At 44.1% G+C, this 21,909-nt stretch overlaps 2 protein-coding genes across 5 annotated transcripts in view; one reads left to right on the top strand and one right to left on the bottom strand.

The window, feature by feature from the left end:
* Positions 1 to 1,135: 1,135 nt before the first annotated feature.
* Positions 1,136 to 2,096, bottom strand: G0S2 (G0/G1 switch 2). The gene is made up of 2 exons (XM_029230482.1): positions 1,956 to 2,096; positions 1,136 to 1,798 (listed from the first exon to the last, which is right to left on the bottom strand). The coding sequence occupies exon 2, from the start codon at positions 1,765 to 1,767 to the stop codon at positions 1,456 to 1,458; it is 312 nt and encodes a 103-aa protein (XP_029086315.1). The 5' UTR covers positions 1,768 to 1,798; positions 1,956 to 2,096; the 3' UTR covers positions 1,136 to 1,455.
* The window catches only part of LAMB3 (laminin subunit beta 3), a 67,978-nt gene continuing 47,806 nt past the window's right edge, over positions 1,738 to 21,909 (top strand). For 2 of the 4 annotated variants that reach the window (XM_029230479.1, XM_029230476.1), the window contains exons 1-2: positions 1,738 to 1,886; positions 18,828 to 18,935. The gene's annotated coding sequence lies outside the window, so the exon portion shown is untranslated. Of the gene's footprint in view, positions 1,887 to 2,275; positions 2,295 to 2,335; positions 2,361 to 18,827; positions 18,936 to 21,909 lie in introns of those variants that run through there. The other 2 variants (XM_029230478.1, XM_029230477.1) reach the window with 2 other exon arrangements.

The following is a 21,909-nucleotide window of genomic DNA, read 5'->3' as shown; positions in this document are numbered from 1 at the left end:
AGAAACTGCGAGAACAGTGGTTCCACTGATATTCTTCTTTTCCTTTAAATACGTGTCTTTTCCCTTGATTAATCTCACCCCATTCCGACGGCTCTCTTGTTTGGAGTGATAAGGATAGATATCAGAGATGGCACTAGATCAGGGCCAGGAACACTGGGTAGGATTTGAGCTGGCAGAAATAAAATGGAAGGGTGTGTGTGAGGGAAGAGGGTGGTGGTGGAGAGAGAGTCTGGTCAGAGGCGATGGCACGAGCCTTGCTATGTTTGGCAAAAATGCATAGCCATGGATGGAGAGAGGGAAATGTCTGTACCTGGTTAGGGCAGGAGACGTATTAAAATCACCAGGGGAGTGGCATCAGGCCTATGCCCCTAACTACTTCTTTAAGAGCCATTGTTTAAAATTCCCTATGCTGAGCCCTATAGAGCCACTGGACTAGCTATTACCACAGAGCAAGTTCTGTCCCTGGAGGAAGATGACTCAGGACTGTGACAACCCGTCTTTTCCCCTCCTAACCTAGAACTTCTTACTGTGATTCAGTTTGTGAGGAGAAGGGCTTGGTAGAGCTAGACATCCAATTAAATGTTCTTGGGAGATTGCCTTCCCTCTTTTCCTACCAGCTAGCTAGTTTCCTCCCTCCCTCCCTCCCTCCCTCCACCCCTCCTTCCCCCTCACTGTCCCCACCCCCCTCCACTAAAATACAGTTAGGAAGAAAGAGGTATCAACCACGAGATCCTCTGGTGCACAGGTGTGAGATGGCAAATAGGCTTTGTGCCCTAGAATTAACCAGTATCTCTCATTCACTTACTCTAGCTCAGAAGTTGATTTATCTTCTGATCTTAAAATGCTGAGTCTGGTGGGACTTAGAAAAGTTTCTCTCTTGCCACTCCTAACACAAAGCAAAAACAAATCCTTAACAGACTTATAAGCATGTAACATCAATATGAGTCCAGAGCCCTGAAGCAAGTGTTGTCTGACCTTCAGGAAACTGCTCTCTCCACTGGGCTCATGTAAAGAAGACCCCCTCCGCCAAAATGCCCGCCCTCCCTGCTGCGCACCCCAGAAAACCGTGCCCCTCAGGAATCAGATGCTGAGATATAATACAAAACGTTTTTTATTTCAAAATGCAAAATGGTGGTCACTGTAATAATAATAACAATAACAACAATAATAATATAAAAAGCATTTCTCCTCCGTTCACCCTAGTGCAAAATGCTGGATGCAGTCAGATAGCTGGAAGGTTTTGGACATGTCATCTTTCTGCAGTGCTGCACAGCAGCAAAACTCAATCCCAAACGCCTTTTGGTGGATCCACGTGGTAGTTCAGTTCTAAAATCAGTAGCTTCTCGTTAGTCCTAACAGCACGAGACGCCCACTCGAGCCCGACCCTCGCGCTCTGCCTCACTCTCCTCTCCCTGTGTGTCTCTCTCCCCCTCCTTCCGCCGGCCCCCAAGGTTCCTACGAGGCGTGCAGCCGGTTGGTCGGGGCCCGGCAGCCCTGGACGGCCTCCAGCTGCTTGCTTTTCTCCAGCAGGGCCCGCGCCCGGAGGGCCTTTCGCTCCCGGGCGGCCTGCAGCTCGGCCACCGCTGCCTCCCGCTCCCGCAGGCTGTCGGCGGCCGTGAAGGGGCTGCACAAGGTCTCCATCAGGCCGATCACGGCGCCGAAGAGCGCCAGCACGCCGCCCAGCACGTACAGCCTCACCAGATTCCGTGTGGGCTTCTGCGCCATCAGCTCCTTGGCCAGAGGAATCAGCTCCTGGACAGTTTCCATCTCGGCTCCGGGCTCTCGGGGTGGGAGTGATCTGCGGGAGAAGCGGAGCAGAAAAGGGGGCTTTTAAGCCACCGAAAGACGGATGCATCCTCGAGCAGCCCTCACTCGGCTCTCTCGGGGTAGGCCTGCAGAGAGGGGAGCCCACCCGGGACCCCGCGCCCCGCCGCGCTCTTCCCGGCCGGACTCACCTAGGGGCGTCGAGCGAGCAGCAGGCAGCGCAAGCCGGGTGGGCGGTCACGGTGTGCGTGGGTCCCGCGGCTCTGCGTTCTCCTCCTCCTCCTCCGCCTCCTCCTCCCCTTCCTCGGTAGCCGCGGGTCTTCCGGATGGAGATTCCGCAACTGACACCTGGTCAGCGCCCCGGGGCCACTTATATATTTTTCTCCGAGCCCCGCCTCCTGGGATCTTTGGGCTGGGGCCAGTGCTGCACCGGCCAGAGAGTGGAGGGGGCGGGAAGAGGAGGGCGGGGGAGGAGCGGGGCAAGGACCCTGGGGGAGTCAGCCACGAGATGTGCACGTCGCGCAGGCTGTGTGAGCCCGGGGTGCGGGGGAGGGCGGGCCTGGATGTACAAGGGTGAGGACCCAGAGCCCAGGGAGGTATCCACGTCCATTTCTGACCTCCTTTTTTTTTTTTGGTATGCTGGCCTCTCACTGTTGTGGCCTCTCCCGTTGCGGAGCACAGGCTCCGGACGCGCAGGCTCAGCGGCCACGGCTCACGCGCCCAGCCGCTCTGCGGCATGTGGGATCTTCCCGGACCGGGGCACGAATCCGTGTGCCCTGCATCGGCAGGCGGACTCTCAACCACTGCGCCACCAGGGAAGCCCCTGACCTCTTTCCTAATCGTGTGGGTGGGGTCACAGCTTCACTCGTCCGGGGCAGCCTGGAAGGACCCCTTATAAAGACACCTGGGGTTCTACCTAACTGAAAAATTAGTTTTTATTCAGGAGGTTTGTCGTCTTCCCACAAGTATAGAGATCCGAGGTAGAAGGCAAGGGGGAGGGATCCGGGTAATGATCAGAACGGGTCTCCAGGCTCTGCATAATGCACTTTGTGCTTATACTGTTTATTTCTGGTCTGACTGGTTTTATTCATAGGTGCTTGCATCGCTAGGGTCACTTGATAGATAACTATTCATTGAGGGTGCCCTTTATGCACAGATGGGGCCGTGTGTGTGTGTGTGTGTGTGTGTGTGTGATGTCAGTCTCTGTGCCTGTAGGTGTTTGTATCTGTACTTTTGTGTATCAGGGAACTGCCGTTAAATCCAAATTGTCCCCACTCCCACTTGAGAAGTGAAGTTGGGGGCTAGGGAGAGGTGAACATGGAAGGAGGGCCGTTGGTAAAAGTTTGTCTGCTGGTCTGAACTGCAAATATTTCATACTTTCCTCAATAATTATATGCCACTTCCCTGGATCTGGGGGGGCAACGCCACCGTACCAGCTCCACTTAGCATAGAAACAGTTTAGGGACAGAAGAGTGAGAGTAGGCAGCTTGGGTAAGAAGCTGAAGAGTAGAGAGTACTCTAGGAAGCATGAGGAGGGTAGGGTTGATTTCAACTAGGATTAAACTTCATCACCTTTGCGGCGGGTGTTCTGGTTTAGCTTTGGTTATCCATACACAAGAGTTAGTTAGCAAGTAGGGGAAAGGAGAGACCTTGGGCTAAAAGCGCTTCAAGCAGAGAAAGGGAGAGGGCAAAGAGAGGAGGGGGAAATTGGACTGGCCAGAAAATTGCAAAAGTCAGTGATGCAATCTTGCAACAGCAAAGTCAGTCAGGCTGAGCCTTGCGGGGAGGGACCAGGAAACGGCTGTTGCAGGGCTCACGTATTTGGGTCCTTGGAAATTTTAACAGTAATCTTTCTTTGGGGTCTGAGGCAATTTCCTAGACAAATCATTTTAAAAAGGCAACAGTTACGTCTACCCTTCACCTTGGCTATTAGTAGTTCAGTTAGTAGGATTTGTGTGTGCAAATTGGGCAAGGATACCTAAAGAGCTTATTTGAAATTCTACATTTTAATATGTACACAAGCAGTCAAGGTGACAAAGGGCCAAAGAGGGATGATTCCTGGAGGCTTGTGTCCCCTGCTTATTTATTCTTTTCACCTCGTGAGGCAGGAAAATTCTGTAACAAGGGGGGATGAATATCAGTCTTGGCATTTTCTTTGAATCTTCCTTATAATTTTGGAGAAGCCTCTAATAACCGGCGGAAATGATCTGTGAGCTTACCCAAGATCTGTATGAGTTTCAAATACTACGGCTTCTGAATTAGTGTATGCTGTACACCTTAATACCAGGGCTTTCACGTGGTTTCTGCTCTGAAGGTGAGTCAGCCCTTTGGAGCTTTGGACCCAAAACTCCGAAATGGACTGTTCAGTGAGCATTTCTAGTATTTCTGTAACTCAAAGACGCAAACTGCACGCCTCCCAACGTCAGCAGACTGTAATTTATATGGGGTTCCCCTTTCTTGTGATTTGCTGTGGTACAGCACGTCACCATCTCAGATGGGTTCTCCTCTTTCCCTCTCTGATAATCCAACTTTGACCACCGCCCCAGGCCCTACCAGCTTGCTGGCCAGGGCTGGGCAGAGAGGGTGGCCAGTGCCATGGATTGGGGTCACTGGTGGATTTGGTGTTCCTTGTTTAGGTGGTAGCTGGAGCTGAGTGTGAGATGGTGGGAATAGAAGGCTGAGGAATCCAGGGTCACCACATGCCTAGAAATTTCTGACACACCTCCTCTGTCTGGGTAGGAAAGAGTACTCAGTTTCTAGGGTAGCAGTTTGGCTAGGGCTTGGGAAACTAAGCACGTGATTTGACTGCGCTGTTGTCTCTTTAGAGATGTAAAGCCTTGTGTTGCATCATGCACGTCAGACATAGGGTATAGCAGTCAAGATCATACCAGTTGTAGGGTGACCAACCATCCCAGTTTGCCTAGGGCTGAGGGGTTTCTCCAAGATACGGGACTTACAGCGCCGAAACTGGAACTGTTCCGGGCAAACTGGAGCCTATGAGTCTATCCCAACGTTAATTCCTGCCATTTCTAGGAAAGCAGGATTGGTCAGTTTAAAATTTGTTCATTTTGCTTGCCAAATTCCTTTCTCCCAAACACTAAAACATTCAGAAGTATCAGCAGAAGAAGCAATCACAAAGGGGCAACATATGGTCCAAGGAGTCAGTACAGAAGAGGAATAGAGCTATCCCAACAACCGTGCTTAGGGGTTTGAAGGAACAGGGGACAGACATCTTTTGGAAGGTTGGTTGTGTATGAGCCTCAATTATAGTATTATTATTTTGTTACTAGCTTGCTGCCTATCAAAGTCACTGCCCAATTCCTGAGGTTCCAGGAGGCTGGAGCATGGGGATCATCACAGGAGATATGATAAAACTATTTGTGTATCTTATACTCCAATTTTTTCAGTCCTTGAGTTATTTTCATTTCATGTAAATTAGTTTTGGAGAGAAGGTTCTTATCGCTGAAATATCAATGGATGATTTTAAAATCTACATGGCTAACCTAATTTATCTTCGTCTGATCTTGTACATTAGAGTTCTAGTGTCCTGACATTTCTGTGTGGATATCCTGCTTTTAACACAAGCCTGCCGCACTTGAAACAAGACTCCCCACTTTCTCTGTACTCTTCCAAACTGAGTCACCTTCTCAATATTCTTATTTCTAGCGGTGGCATCTCCATTTTGCCTGTTCTCTGGGTTTGAAATATTGTGACATTTTCTTTTAGAGGTCTTCCCTGACCTGTTTATCACACCATTCCCTGCCCAATGCCCTGCTTTATTTTCCTTCCTAGCACTTCGTACCTGGCTTTACATTGATGTAATTATTGGTTTGCTTTTGTGTTGTCTTCCACACCCACCTGACGCTAACCTTTATGAGGGCCAGAGTTTTGTTTTATTCTTCACTGCGTCCCCAGGACCCAGTATAATCCTTGGCACATAGCAGGTCCTTAATAGGTAACTATGGGATTAATGAATGTCTTCCCCATTGGACTGGCAGGGGATAGACTATGATTATTAAGTTTGCATGCAGTCAGACTTTTAGTGGATACCCAAGAAGCATTCAGGGTTTATTTCTTTTTGTTTTTATTTGACAGTTTTGTGTTTTTTTTGCCTTTAGTCCTTTCATCTCTAATCCATCTCAAACACTACCACCAAATAAATCTCCCTAAAATTAAATTTTTATTTTATTTTTTTCTGGTATGCGGGCCTCTCACTGTTGTGGCCTCTCCCGTTGCGGAGCACAAGGCTCTGGACGCGCAGGCTCAGCGGCCATGGCTCGCGGGCTCAGCCGCTCCGCGGCATGTGGAATCTTCCTGGACCGGGGTACGAACCCGTGTCCCCTGCATCGGCAGGCAGACTCTCAACCACTGCGCCATCAGGGAAGCCCTAAATTTTTATTCTTAATTGCCTTTTTCAAAGCCCGGATGATTTCTCATTGCCCACGTGACGAACTTTTGGATTCTGCACGCTAAATTTACTTGACCAATATTCTTGGATCCGAGACCTCTATCATCTGATCTTCCCTGCTCATCTAACTTCAGATACTATTCTTCTCCAACAAGAATCCTTTGTTCCACAGATGGGTTTCATACAGCCCAAGAAACAATTCCTTCTCATTGCTGCCGCCTCACCTTTGCTCCCCCTCTTCCTCCTACCCAAAAAGCTCTTCTCTTCTACTCTGTCTTCCTCCTTTCAGGTCCTGTGCTCCAAGAAGCCCCCACTGCCTGTGCCAGCACACTCTGCTCTTTCCTTTCTGCGAATTCCAGCTGGCTTTGTGGCTGGGACCGCACAGGTTGGCACTGCATTATGTATTGTTTTATACAGCGCTCCCATTGTGTCCTGTGCGCTTGCCCTGTCTCTGCAGAAGACCAGGTCTTTGTACCTTTCACGGTGCTAACGTATGATAGGGGTCCAGTCAATGCTAATGACATTGACCTAAAAGTCAGAACTGGGATAATGATTACCAAATGGTCAGTTAAGACTCTCTTGGGAGGTTATTTTAGGCACAGTGGCTTGTCCTTGGCTCAGAGCCTTGGGCTTGAAATTGCCCAAGACCTGGCAACTTGGCTCGATCCTCTCCACTCTGGCTCCCTTACCTTTTACTTCCATTCCCAACTTCTTGTCTGACATTGCAGTGACTGGCTTACCCTTTGGAATCCCTCCTACCTGCCCCCGGGACCCCAGGGCCTTGACAAATCGATACCAAGGGATAGACCCTTCACAGACAGTTTGCTTTTGTCCCTCACAGCTTCTGGCCGAGCAGAGACACTAGCTGCTGGAGCAGGCAGCATGGGCTGGGAGCAGTGGCACCCTGCTGCCCCCATGGCACAAGCTCAGTGCTGTCCTTCACAAGTTTGAATCAGTGCAAGGAACTTCCTTCAAGCTCAAGTGCTAGCTGGACTTAAGAGTATGGGGCTCTGGAGTCAAACACACTTGGGTTCCTTCAAATCCTGGTTCCTCTTGCCGGGGTCTGACCTTGGACGAGTGACTTAACTTCTCTAGCCTCCATTTCCTCATCTGTAAAGTGAGGATGATGCTAACACCAGCTAAGGGGTGTGGTGAATACTGAGCTAGGGCACTATGAAGGGCTTAGTGGTCTGGCACCAATGAAGCAGTTGGTTCAGTTATTATTTGGTTATGCTTCAGTTGTCTTTGCTTTCTGCTCCATGTCAGCAATTCCCCTGGTCCTTTATCCTAGCCCAAGACATTAGCATTCCCTAGGTGGTATAGGCAGCAATAAGGTCCAGAGCCTTTGTTGAAGCCAGCTGTGTGTCTGATACTATGTCATGTATAGCTATAAAAAAAAGCAGAATACAAAGTTCTCCTTGCCCTCAAGTAGCTCATAGTCAAATAGAGGACACAAACATTAAATAAGTTATGACAATATATTGAATACTAGGATAAGCACAATCATAGAACTATATACCAGGTAAACAAACAGAATGAGAAACGTATTGATTCAATTTGAGGAGGAGGTGGTCAAAGAAGGCCTAAGAGTGGATGTCTGAGCAGCTTAGGGTATTAAAGGATGGATAGTGTTCACTGATTCTGGGAGGGAAAGGAGGGGTTCAGGGTTGGGGATTCAGGAATGAGAGAGGACTTCACATGAAAAGGGGAGGATGCATGAGAGTACACTGCATGGTCCAAGAGAAGTTAGGCAAGATTGGTGTTAGAGCATAAAGGATGGGTTTGGGGAAATGGCAGGAAATAGTATGCAGGAGGCAGGTGTTTAATCCTAACTATCAATTTGTCTTATATTGAATTGGTTATCCTGTAGGCAATGGGAAACACTGATGAATTTTAGGCAGCAAAAGAGTTCAACAAGGTTACCATTTTAAGTAGATAACTATGGCAGAGTGAAGAATACATGAGAATGGAGCAAGCTAGAGGCAGCGAGTGGGGTATTGTTAGAATAATTCAGGCAGGAAGCGGTGAGGGAGTGGACCAAGACAGAGGCAGTGGGGACAGAGGGAAAGATCTGAGTGATAAATTATAGGTGAAACTGGCACACTGTGGAAGAGAGAGGAGTTGGAGGTAACTCCCAGGCTTGGAGAAGAGAAGAGGAAAAACACATTTGGTGAGGAAGAGAATAAGTTCCATTTTGAATGTATTAAGTTTGGGCTGTTTATGGGACATACAGGCAATGATGGTCAGCAGAGAGTTGTATGTAAACCATGAATCTGGAGATCTGGAGAGAGGGTAGGTCTGGAGTTGAAGATTTGAGAGGTTTCAGTGAGTTGGGGATGGATGAGATCTTGGGAATGGGAGAGATCGCCCCATGAAGGGACAGAGAGAAGAGGGAAAGGTTGGAAGTCTGGAGATTGAGGAAACTTTGATGCTTGCATAAGGCTGGTAGTGAAGCAGAGCAATAGGTCTTATTTCCTAAATCAGCTTCCAGAGTAGTTCAGTTCTAGGGGTATGTATCACAAAATCTGATTTTCTCCCTTCATATCCAGAATCTAGGTCAGAAGCCCTCTTGTGATAAAGTACTCTTTTATTTTCTTTCCTTTCTTTCTTTCTTTCTTTCTTTCCTTTTTCCTTTCTTTCTTTCTTTCTCTTTCTTTCTTCCTTCCTTCCTTCCTTCCTTCCTTCTTCCTCCCTTCATTTTTTCTTTCTTTTTTCTTTTTTTTTTTAGTAAAGCCAATACTTTATTCACATTTCCTTAGTTTTTGCCTAATTTCATTTTTCTGTTCCAGGGTCCCATGAGAATATCACAATACATTTAGTCATTATATGTCTTCAGGCTCCTCTAGACCGTGACAGTTCCTCAAACTTTCCTTGTTTCCACTGACCTTGACAGTGTTGAGAGTACTGGGCAGGTATTTTGTAGAATGTCCTTCAATTTGGGCTTGTCTGATGTTTATCTCATGGCTAGACTGGGGTTATGGGTTTGGGGGAGGAAGATCACAAAGGTAAGATGACATTCCCATCACAGCATATCAAGGGTACATGACATCAATGTGACTTATCACTGTTGACATTGACCTTCAGGCTCAGGTAGTGATTGTCAGGTTTCTCCAGTGTACTCATTAAAAGGAAGTTGCTGTGCATGGCTCACATTTCGGGGGCAGAGAGTTATGTTCCACCTCCTGGAGGGGACAGTATCTACATTATTTGGAATTCTTCTGTCAGGTTTGTCTATTCTCCCCCATTTAAAAGGACACTTTTCTAGTGTGGTAGGCAGAATTCTAAGATGGCCCAAAGATTCCTGCCCCTGGTGAACAAGCCCTGTAAAATCCCCAGGACCTGTGAATATGATTGGATAGTCACTCCCATGATTAGGTTATGTTACATGGCACAGCTAATTTTAAGAAAGGGAGATTATCCAGATGGACCTGATCTATCATGTGAGCCCTTAAAAGGAATTGGGCTGTTCCTGAAGAAGAAATTCAAAGTGTGAGAGGGATTCAAAGTGAGGGAGAATCTCCCTTGTTAACTTTGAAGATGGAGGAGGCAATGTGGCAAGAAATGTGGGTGGCCTCCCAGCGTGGCTCCCAGCTAACAACCAGTGAGAAAATGGGATGTCTGTCCTACAACCATAAGGAACTGAATTATCCTGCAACTACATCAACTTGAAAGAAGACCCTGAACTCCAGATGAGAATGTAGCCCCCTGGATATTAGCCTTGGGAGACCCTGAGCTACTGTGCCCAGACTTCTGACTTACAGAAGTGAAAGCCTACGATTGAATATTGTTTTAAGCTACTAAGTTTGTGGTAATTTGCTATGCAATAAGAGACAACTAATACAAGCAGTATGCTAGGAGCTCCTGCTGGGATGCCAGGAGAAAACCCAATCAAAACTTGATGAGGATTGGGGAAGACTCTCCGGGATGAGGAGAATCTGGCTTTGATTCTATGGTCCATCCTCATAAGCACTTCTTTGAAGACACCTTGTCCTTCCTTGTCCTTCTCTGTTTCTTTCATGTTTACCCAGAAAGACTTAACTGTGGTAGAGTCAGCTGTCTGCTCTATATCAATCTACACCCAAGAAATTGGAGAAATTTGTCAAACTAGGCTGACTGCTTATTTTCTATAAATTTAAGATCACAAATCTCAAATGAACAGTTAGCTATAACTTATGTTTTCCCAGTCAGTTATTTTTATTATTCTCTAAAAAGACTTTTCCACACTTTCTCCCCACCTCTTAAACAGGCTGTATCCTCTTCTTCCCTGATACCTCCTGCCCTGGTAAGATAGAAGGAATCAGCCGGGAGCTACTTCATTTTTCAACCACCAAATCTATCTGCATCAGTACCCACACTCTCTACCTCTGTCACGTTACCAGGGAGGAAGCATCCTCCGTTCTTTCTATATAGAGGTGCCCCTAAATCTCATCCTGACTCATCTATTTAAGATCTTGGGAATCTACACAAAACTTAGGTTGCTTTGGGTTGCAAGTAAGAATCTAATTCAAAATGATTTAACAATAAGACAAGTATATTATTTCACAAGACAGGGTTTCCAGAATTAATTCAGTAGTGTAACATTATTAAAACAAACAAACAAACCTGGTTCTTTCCATCTTTCTAGTCTGGTATCTTCAGCCCACAGTCTGGCTCTCACATGATGTTTCTAAGATAGCTGCCACTGTTCTAGGCATTGCATTCAATATGATAACATCTGGTGAAAGGAGAGAGACTGTTTTTTTTTCTTTTATCAGCAAAGAAACCTTTCCTAGAATCTTCCTAGAGACTTCCTTTCATTGGCCAGAAGTGCATTAAATTCCCATCCCTAAGACTACTTATGAAGGAAAGGATAACCTTCATGAACTTGGACTGGTGGTTCTCAAAGATTCTTCCTGGGACCAGAGCAGTAACATTACCTGAGAACTTGTGAGAAAAGCAAATTCTTGAGCCCTACTCCAAACCTACTGAATCAGAAATTCGGGATGCAGGACTAGCTGTGTTTTTAAAAGTCCTGTAGGTCATTCTGACACATGCTAAAGTTTGAGAACCACTGGCTAAGGCTAATCTTTGAACTGGGGAAAGGACAGCAGCCCTGAAGACTTGAAAAGCACTGGGGATCTTTAAGCAAGGAGGAAGGAGGGTAGGGATTTTGGATAGGAAGTCAACTTCCTGCCAGATCCTTCCTCTTTCCTGAATAATCATTTTCTCCTTTATTATAGTATCCCTCAGCATACAAACATACTCTAATATCTGTGTCTTAAAAAACCTAGTCCATGACCCCAAATCACTATCCCACTGCTGCCAGCATTCTTTGCTCCTCTTCATAACTGAAACTGTGTATTAACAGTTGTCTACAATCACTGTATTTATTTCTTCATCAACCATTCATTCTTTTACCCACTCCCATCTGGCTCGCATTAGCACTACCCCAACAAAATCCAATGGGATGCTTATTAAATGAACTGAATTTTAGCATTCAACAGATAGAACCATTTCTTCCTTCTAGAAACGCTTTTTTTCTTTTTGCTTCAGGGACACTGCACTCTCTTGTTTTTCATTGTACTGCATTATTTTATTCTTCTAAGCTCTTCTTCATTACACCTTTCCCCTCTATCAATCAGTGGTTCTCAGCCTTGAATGTCCATTAGAATAACTGGGGAGCTTTTAAAATTTCTGAAGACCAGGCTGCACTCTAGACCAATTAAATCAGAAATCTCTCCAAGCAGGACCCAGGCATTAGTAATATTTAAAGCTCTAAAGGTGATTCCAATGTTCAGCCAAGATTGAGAATCACTGCCCTTAATATTGGGGTACCCTAGGGCCCTACCAACATTATTTTCTTAGATCAGCTCTGGCTCCACTTTAGAATCATCCTGGGAACTTTTAAAAACTACCATTGCCTGGGAGTTTCCCAAGATGAATTGATTCTGAATTCCTGGGGTGATTCTAATGTGTAGCCAGAATTGTGAACCACTTCATAGATGATTTCCTATAGTTCCATGGATTGAGACTCAGTACTTTCCTCTAGAACTTTCTGCAATGATGGAAATGTTCTGTATCTGCGCTGTCCAAGATGGTAGCCACTAGCTTCTTGTGGCTGTTGAGCACTTGAAATGTGACTAGAGTGTCTAATAAACTGAATGTGTACTTTTATTTAATTAATCTAAATTTAAATTAAATAACCTTATAAGTGTGGCTAATGTCTAGCATATTGGACAGCACAGCACTATATGTTAATGACTCTGAAATTTATTCCTCTCTCCTGAGCTCCAGGATTACATATTAAGCTGTCTAATAGGTATCTCTTCTTGGATATCTAATAGAGTGTCTTTAACTTAATACATAAAAATGAAATTCCTGATTTTGTTCTTCAAAGTTTGTTCCTCTCCTAGTCTTCCCAATCTTGGTAAAATATTACCACTTCAATTGCTAAAGTCCCAAACATGGAAACCACCCTTTATTCCCTTCTTTTCCTCATCTTTGTCAGCCAATTTTCAGCAAGTCCCATTTGTTCTACTTCCAAATATACAATTTGACTCTGTCTTTTCACCTTCAGCGCCTCCAACCTGGGCCAAGCTGCCATTATCGCTCACATAGAGCAGCCAAAGCTAGAAGTCATTGCATCCTTAATACATGCTTTCTAAGACCGTTGTATGTATTAGCTCGTTAATCCTACAAATAACTCTGCAGAGTAGGTAAACTACTATCCCCATTTTGCTTAAGTAATGTGCTTTGGATCACACAGATAGTCAGTGGCAGAAATGGGATTCAAAACTAGATTGTCTAATTCTAGGGTCCATATTCTTCACCATTCACTTTTCTGTCTCTCTGACTGTCTGTAAGGCCCCATGTCAGTGGGTCTTCATCCTGGCTGCAAGATGGAATCATCCAGGGAACTTTAAAAAATACCAGTTTCACAACCCCACCTCAGACCAGTTAATTCTCTTGGGGTCAGGCCTGGGCATCAGAAATTAAAAAAAAAAAAAAAATCAGGGAATCCTACATAACCAGTGTTTAAAACCACTCCCTGTCTGAGGCCAGGCCCCTGCCCACATGTACCACCCATTTCAGCTCCCACCTCAATCATACTGTTCCTGTCACTTCTTCCTACCTGTAGAAGAAACTAAGCTCTTTCCTGCCACAGGACATTTGCACTTGCTCATTCTTTGCCTGGAACACCCTTTTCAGGTATCTCCTAGGACTTGAGTAAGACTTCAGAGGTTCTAATCCCTGAAAAGATTGAATGCTCTAAATCATAAAGATCAGAGCAGAAATAAATAAAGTAGAAATGAAGAAAACAATAGCAAAGATCAATAAAACTAAAAGCTGATTCCTAGAGAAGATAAACAAAATTGATAAACCTTTAGCCAGGCTCATCAAGAACAAAAGGGAGAGGACTCAAATCAGTAAAATTAGAAACTAGAACAGAGAAGTTACAACTGACATCATAGAAATACAAAGGATCATAAGGGATTACTACAAGCAACTATAAGCCAATAAAATGGACAACCTGGATGAAATGGACAAATTCTTAGAAAAGTACAACCTTCCAAGACTGAACCAAGAAGAAATAGAAAATATGAACAGACCAATCACAAGTAATGAAATTGAAACTGTGATTAAAAATCTTCCAACAAACAAAAGTCCATGACCAGATGGTTTCATAGGTGAATTCTATCAAACATTTAGAGAAGAGCAAACACCTTCTCAAACTCTTCCAAAAAATTGCAGAGGATGAAACACTCCCAGACTCATTCTATGAGGTTACCATCACCCTGGTACCAAAACCAGACAAAGATACCACAAAAAAAGAAAATTACAGGCCAATATCACTGATGAACATGGATGCAAAAATCCTCAACAAAATACTAGCAAACAGAATCCAACAACACATTAAAAGGATCATACACCATGATCAAGTGGGATTTATTCCAGGGATGCAAGGATTCTTCAATATATGCAAACCAATCAATGTGATACACCATACTAATAAAGAATAAAAACCATCTGATCATCTCAGTAGATGCAGAAAAAGCTTTTGACAAAATTCAACACCCATTTTTTTTTATGATAAAAACTCTCCAGAAAGTGGGTATAGAGGGAACTTACTTCAGCATAATAAAGGCCATATATGACAAACCCACAGCACACATTATTCTCAGTGGTGAAAAACTGAAAGCATTTCCTCTAAGATCAGGAACAAGACAAGGGTGTCCACTCTTGCACTCTTATTCAACATAGTTTTGGAAGTCCTAGCCATGGCAATTAGAGAAGAAAAAGAAATAAAAGGAATCCAAATTGGAAAAGAAGAAGTAAAACTGTCACTGTTTGCAGATGACATGATACTATACATAGAGAATCCTAAAGATGCCACCAGAAAACTACTAGAGCTAATAAATGAATTTGGTAAAGTTACAGGATACAAAATTAATACACAGAAATCTCTTGCATTCCTATATATTAATAAAGAAAGGGCAGAAAGAGAAATTAAGGAAAAAAATCCCACTTACCATTGCAACAAAAAGAATAAAACACCTAGGAATAAACCTATCTAAGGAGGCAAAAGACCTGTACTCAGAAAACTATAAAACACTGATGAAAGAAATCAAAGATGACAAACAGATGGAGAGATATACCATGTTCTTGTATTGGAAGAATCAATATTGTGAAAATGACTGTACTACCCAAAGCAATCTACAGATCCAGTGCAATCCCTATCAAACTACCAATGGCATTTTGCACAGAATTAGAACAAAATTTTTACAATTTGTGTGGAGACACAAAAGACCCTGAATAGCCAAAGCAATCTTGAGAAAGAAAAAAGGAGCAGGAGGAATCAGGCTCCCTGACTTCAGACTATACTACAAAGTGACAGTAATCAAGACAGCAAGGTACTGGCACAAAAAACAGAAATATAGATAAATGGAACAGGATAGAAAGCCCAGAGATAAACCCACGCACCTATGGTCACCTAATCTATGACAAAGGAGGCAAAACTATACAATGGAGAAAAGACAGCCTCTTCAATAAGTGATGCTGGGAAAACTGGACAGCTACATGTAAAGGAATGAAATTAGAACACTCCCTAATACCATACACAAAAATAAACTCAAAATGGATTAAAGACCTCAATGTAAGACCAGACACTATAAAACTCTCAGAGGAAAACATAGGCAGAACACTCTTTGACATAAACCACAGCAACATCTTTTTTGACCCACCTCCTAGAGTAATGGAAACAAAAACAAAAATAAACAAATGGGACCTAATTAAACTTAAAAGCTTTTGCACAGCAAAGGAGACGGTAAGACAAAAAGACAACACTCCGAATGGGAGAAAATATTTGCAAATGAAGCAACTGACAAAGGATTAAACTCCAAAATATACAAGCAGCTCATACAGCTCAATATCAGAAAAAACAAACAACCCAATCCAAAAATGGGCAGAAAACCTAAATTTCTCCAAAGAAGACGTACAGATGGCCAACAAACACATAAAAAGACGCTCAGTATCACTAATTATTAGAGAAATGCAAATCAAAACTATAATGAGGTACTACCTCACACCGGTCAGAATGGCCATCATCAAAAACTCTACAAACAATAAATGCTGGAGAGGGTGTGGAGAAAAGGGAACCCTCTTGCACTCTAGGTAGGAATGTAAATTGAGCAGCCACTATGGAGAACAGTATGGAGGTTCCTTAAAAAACTAAAAGTAGAACTACCATATCACCCAGCAATCCCATTACTGGGCATATGCCCAGAGAAACCATAATTCAAAAAAACACATACACCCCAATGTTCATAACAGCATTATTTACAATAGCCAGGACATGGAAGCAACCTAAATGTCCATCGACAGAGGAATGGATAAAGAAGATGTGGTATATATATACAATGGAATATTACTCAGCCATAAAAAGGAATGAAATTGGATCATTTTTCGAGACGTGGATGGACCTAGAGAGTGTCATACAGAGTGAAGTAAGTCAGAAAGAAAAAAGCAAATATCATATAATAATGCGTATATGTGGAATCTAGAAAAATGGTATAGATGATCTTAGTTGCAAAGCAGAAATAGAGACACAGACGTAGAGAACAAATGTATGGATACCAAGGGGGAAAGGGGTGGGGTGGGAGAATTTGGGAGACTGGGATTGACACATATATATTATTGATACTATGTATATAATGGACCACTGATGGGAACATGCTGTATAGCACAGGGAACTCACCTAGTGCCCTGTGGTAACCTAAATGGGAGGGAAGTCCAAAAGGGAGGGGATATCTGTACGTGTATGGCTGATTCGTTTTATTGTGCAATGAAGCCTAACACAACATTGTAAAGCAACCATACTCAATAAAAGTTAATTTAAAAAAAAGAATGAATGCTCTAATCTGCCCTAGTAAATCAAAATAAAAACGGTATTAAACTTTAAAATATGTGTAAGGGAGGGTTTCCCTGGTGGCGCAGTGGTTGAGAGTCCGCCTGCCAATGCAGGGGACACGGGTTCGTGCCCCGGTCCGGGAAGATCCCACATGCCGCGGAGCGGCTGGGCCCGTGAGCCATGGCCGCTGAGCCTGCGTGTCCGGGGCTTGTGCTACGCAACGGGAGAGGCCACAACAGGGAGAGGCCCGAGTACCGAAAAAAAAAAAATAATAAAGAAAATAATATAATATGTGTAAGGGAGACATACAGCATTCTAATTCTGCCCTAAGTGTCTATTGCCATGTCTTTAAAAATATATTAGATATAAAATTTTTCAGAAGAAATTTTGTTGCCTCTCCTTTGCTGGTACCTTAAATACATGTTTAGGCTGCCTTGTAATGTTCAGCCCTAAATCTCTCAGGCTTATCCCAAGGGTCACCTCCTCAGAGAGAATTCTCTTACCCATCCTTTCTAAAGTGGTACTCCCAACATCCTGAGACCCCCATCTATCATGTCATCCTGGCTTTTAAAAATACTTCATAAAAATCATTGAAAGCTGTAATTGTTAGAGTTAGTTTCTAGTTTACTTCTTTATTGTTTGTCTCCTCCATAAGGGCAGGGTCTATCTAGTCTGTTTTGTTTGCTGCTGTATATTTTTGTCCTAACCTAGCACAATGCCTGGTATAAAATATATGTTCAGTAATTATTTCTGAAATGAAAGAGTGAATGAATGCAGGCTGATGTATGACAAGTAGCAGTGAGTAGATTAAGTGTAAGGTAGATGGGCCAGCTTGGGTTGTTACCCTGTATATGGCTATCTTCATGGGGTGAGATGGGAGAAGTGAGTTCACAGAAAGGGAGTTCTCCTGACTGGTTGCTCCCCAGGAGGGAGGACCCTGGTTCCAGCAACCTGGGGAAGGCTTAGAGCTAAGGAGGGAGATGGCAGCAGGAATAGGCTATGATGCTGGACGGATTCTGGAGACAGCGGAAGCTAGTATTTATTGTTAGGTTGTAATTTCCCTGTGTCACCTTCAAACTTTCAGTAAAATTTCTCAAGCTCAGCAGTTATGTCTTTTGTTCTTAGGAGAATGGAGAAAGGATCATACATTTGTGTTTGGGGCCAAAATAGGCTGGAGAGATCGGGGCAGCATGGAGAAATGGTAAAAAGGGAGCTAGGATTGTTTGAGGACAAGCAGCTACTGGAATGAATTTGCATTATCTGTTAGCATCTCCTTAGAATCCTCAGAATTAGGGTTATTCACATAATAGAGGAAAGAGTGACTTGGATGGCTAAAGAACTTGAGGTCACTCTGGTTGCATAATTAATGAATTATTTGGCAATTATGTGTTTAATGTCTGTGTTCCATGAGACAGTAGTCTCCCTCTGGACAGGGATGTGTCTGACTTGTTTACTACTGGGTCAGGTGATGCCTGGCATTGGGTGGGTGCTCAGTAAATATTTATTTTGTGAATGAATGGTTCGGGATGTTTTTGAGTTTCTTGGTCAGAAGTCAGAAGGGTTTGCTGAGATGTGAGGAGAAACTGGAAGAAAAGCCCAGGCTCTGAGGATGATGACCGGGCAGAAGCTGTGGGTGGAGGGGTGTCAATGTGCAGGCTGATTTGCTGGGAGGATTCAGACCTAAGCTCGGGCCTCAAGGACAACTGGAGGGAGAACAGGTCTTGTCAGAGACCCAGGCAGAAAGGCCAGAAAAGCAGCAGACCAGATACACAGAGGGGTGTAAATTAGAGAAGCCCCTCTCAGTGCTCGTGCCAGCTCCTGGGACACGGCTGATGCCCAATAAATGGACTTAGACAAGCAGATACACCTAGACCCATTTGGCTGTGGGACAGAGTTCTTAGTGTACCAGCCTTGGCCCTCATTGGCCAAGGGTTGGGATGGGCCTGAAACTCCTAGCAGGACACATTTTCATTGGCAGCACAAGGACAGGCAAGGACAGACAGACCTTTTGCTACACGTCTCCCGATTATCTGGGAGTGACCAAGAATCCTTGAGTCATGTTTAGGAATTCTTGCTTCCCAAGACTCTCTCTCCATTTGTGCCCTCCTCTCCCCTGGACCCACATTTACACCTTTCCTCACCTCTCAGGCTTCTAAAAGCTGGGGCTTGAACATCTTGAGGAACTGGATCCGTGACTGATCCCAGAAGTATTTCAGTTCCAAACACCAGAAGTACAGCCAGTTTGATTCCTGGCCTTTCTGTCCCCAGGTACCAGCCATTGTGGATGCGACTGGGAGCACAGCCTTGGAAGTCTGCTCATCAGTGGATCAACTCATCATGAATTTTCTCAGGTTCTAATTCTTAAGGGAAAAAAAGGTATTTCTTTTTCTGGATGATTTTCTGTCTATGTTGTCTTGAGAGGGAGTTACAGGTATCAACTCATGGTTGTGCAGTATCAACTCATGGCATCATATACTTTGAACACTTTTTGGTAGATTTCTCCTTGCCCCAAGGATTCATACTAATAAATCAATATGTGTTCATTGACCACTTAACTATGTGCAGACAGTGGGTGATGCACTCATTAGCAGGTAAAAAGAGTGGCCAAGGGTTGCCCCTGTCCTCAAGGAGTTTGCAATCCAGGTTTGGGAGCAAATCACAAAATAACTGAATGTTGAATAGCTGTAAGTATGTAAATCTGAGGTAGAAGGGGTCTACAAGACAGAACAGAACTGGTTGCTACTTGAATTGTATCGGTAAGGTCTGCTGATGGAGTTTGGGAAGAATTTACAGAAAATAACAGAGAAGCCATCACCTATCCAGTAATCCGATCTGAGTCTTGGATTTAGCATTTGGCCAAGTACACAAGGGTGGAAAGGGCGGTGTAGACAGTCAGAGCGAGATGAATGAAGCCTAAGTGTGGTCAAGGGAATGAAATGGCAGGATCAGAGCACTTGTGCGAAGCGGGGCTGTGTGAATTGGGGCCAAAAAGACAGCTTTTTTTTCAGCAGGACTCCAAGAGCCTGGCTGTGGACTCTGGACTTTAACCTGGAGATGATGGAGAGTGTATAGGTCAAAGTACTTGCCAAATCCAACTTTGTAAATGGAGTGCTAAGCCAAAATTTACAAGACAAAATGCAATAGGATAAAGTGCAAAGGCGTGTCCTTCTGTGTGTGTGCATTTGTGAGTACATGCAAGTCAAGAACAGTACAAATTCAGGACGCCACCAACCTATTTTAATGGCATTTGACTTGAAAAAGATAGAGGTATTAATGTATCTGTAAACTCAATATGAGTCCTTGATGTGATCTGGCTGGTAAAAGCCTCCCACACATCAGGCTGCAGCAGTAGGAGCAGAGTCATACCCTTTTCTTCCCCCAAGTCCTCGAAGAGGACTACTGTGCTGAGGTGAGCCAATATCCATACAGGAGCTTCCTGAGCTCTTTCCTGTGAGAGAGTTTTATTCTCATGTGCTATTTCCACCCAGGTTTTTCTTGGGCTCAGGGCCAACTTCACTTTCTCAGATCACTGTGCATCTGCCCTCAAAGTTTACTGAGCCACTTGAGATGACACCTTCAAAAGTTGTCAGGGTGAAAAAGTATCGATGTACAACCAGGTGACCAAGTATTTGTCTGGGACTGAAGAGTGTCCTGGGAAGTGGAACTTTCAGGGCTAAAGCGAGAAAAGCCCCAGTGAACTAGGCTGGTTGGTCACCTTACAACATACCAGAATCTTCTCCTTGAAGATTTGCTCTCACCACCAGTGGTTTTTCTCTTAAAGACTGGAGTGGTGTATATGTCTCATAGATATTTACCGTCTGGGTACAACCTACAGAGATCTCACTGTGTTTAAGGTTTTCCCTGAGGCAATCTTGTGATGCTTTAGGCTTTGCAAATCTAAAACATTCACTATGGGCATTTTTCCTACCAGTATCCTTGAGCAGTCATATTCTACACATTATCCTATCATGAAATTTTTTTTAAATGAAAAACAAATTCTCTCAATTTTGGGAGGCCAAATGTTGTAGTGGAAAGAGCATGGATTTTGGAAGCTTAAAGATCTGCTGTTGAATTCTGGTTTCACCATATACTAGTTGTGGTGGACAATGCTATGTGTTCACAAAGTCCTACTTCATTTTCCTCTTTTGGGCATGTAGGAAGGTCACTTAGGAGCCCTCTGAGTAGATCTGCCCAGTAGGTTGTAAGCAGCATGACTGTGAACCCTGGAGTAACTGGGGAGAGTTCCTCCGTGCCCCTATAACCTTGCTGCCGGGGCCACTAAGACCATGTGTCCTGGCTGGTGCAGATGCAGGATGGCGGAAGTCCCTGAGTGACTGTGTGGAGCAGAGGACCTCTTCCCTCACCATTGTTCTGCATCATACTCTGTGCAAGCAACAAATAATCATTCGTCAGTTGTGTTAAGCTGCTGAGATTTTGCGGTTAGTTTATTACTGCAGCATAGCTTAGCCTAACTTGACTAAAACGCTAGTTCTGTGTCTTCATCACTTCAGGCTGCTCTAACAAAATACCATGGTTGGGTGGCTTAAGCAACAAGACGTTCATTTTCACAGCTCTGAAGGCTAGAATTCCAAGATCAAGGTTCCAGTAGTTTGGGTTCCTGGTGAGAACTGGCTTCCTGACTTGCAGATCACTGCCTTCGGACTGCGTTCTCAACATGGTGGAGACAGAGTCCTGGTGTCTCTTCCTCTTCTTATAAGGGCACTAATTCCATTATGAGGGTTCTACCTACATGACCTCATCTAAACCTGATTATCTCCCAAGGCCCCCACCTCCTAAGACCATCACATTAGGTGTTAGAGCTTCAGCATATGAATTTCTGAGGGTCCATATTCAGTCAATAACACTCGGAAACCTTGAACAAGTTATCAAATAATGCTGAGGCTGCAAAAAAGTTATAATAATAAGTCCTTTCAAAGAGCCACCTTAAAGGGCTGCTGTGATGCTTAAATGAGATATTGTAGATGTGGTGTTTAGAGTGATGCCTTACTTTCTTACACATTTACTGAGGAACTGTGTTAAGTGCTTTCTTGACATAAACCTAACAGCCCCAATAAGCAATACTTCTTAAGAAGGGGAAACCACACCTTACAAAATCTACAATGATGTAGAAAACTTGTAGAACTCTGGGGCAGTCTGTGGGTTTAGTGGACAGGTTCAGGACAAAGGAGGGAGCAAAGAGAAGAAAGATTAATCACTTGTAGGTGGACAAAAATCACCCTCCTCCTCCTGAAAATTTTTGCTTTATTTGTACTGATTATTCTAGCAAAATATCCTCATTGTGGACGATGAGAGCGCACAGAGGAATATAAAGAGATGGGAAATGTAGCAT

This window comes from Monodon monoceros, unplaced genomic scaffold (genome assembly GCF_005190385.1).
Source record: "Monodon monoceros isolate NGI ecotype Baffin Bay Population unplaced genomic scaffold, NGI_Narwhal_1 Super_Scaffold_18, whole genome shotgun sequence".
In the NCBI taxonomy this organism is placed as follows: Eukaryota; Metazoa; Chordata; class Mammalia; order Artiodactyla; family Monodontidae; genus Monodon; species Monodon monoceros.
The sequence above is the reverse complement of the archived record's forward strand: the minus strand, read 5'-3'. Positions and strand labels throughout refer to the sequence as shown.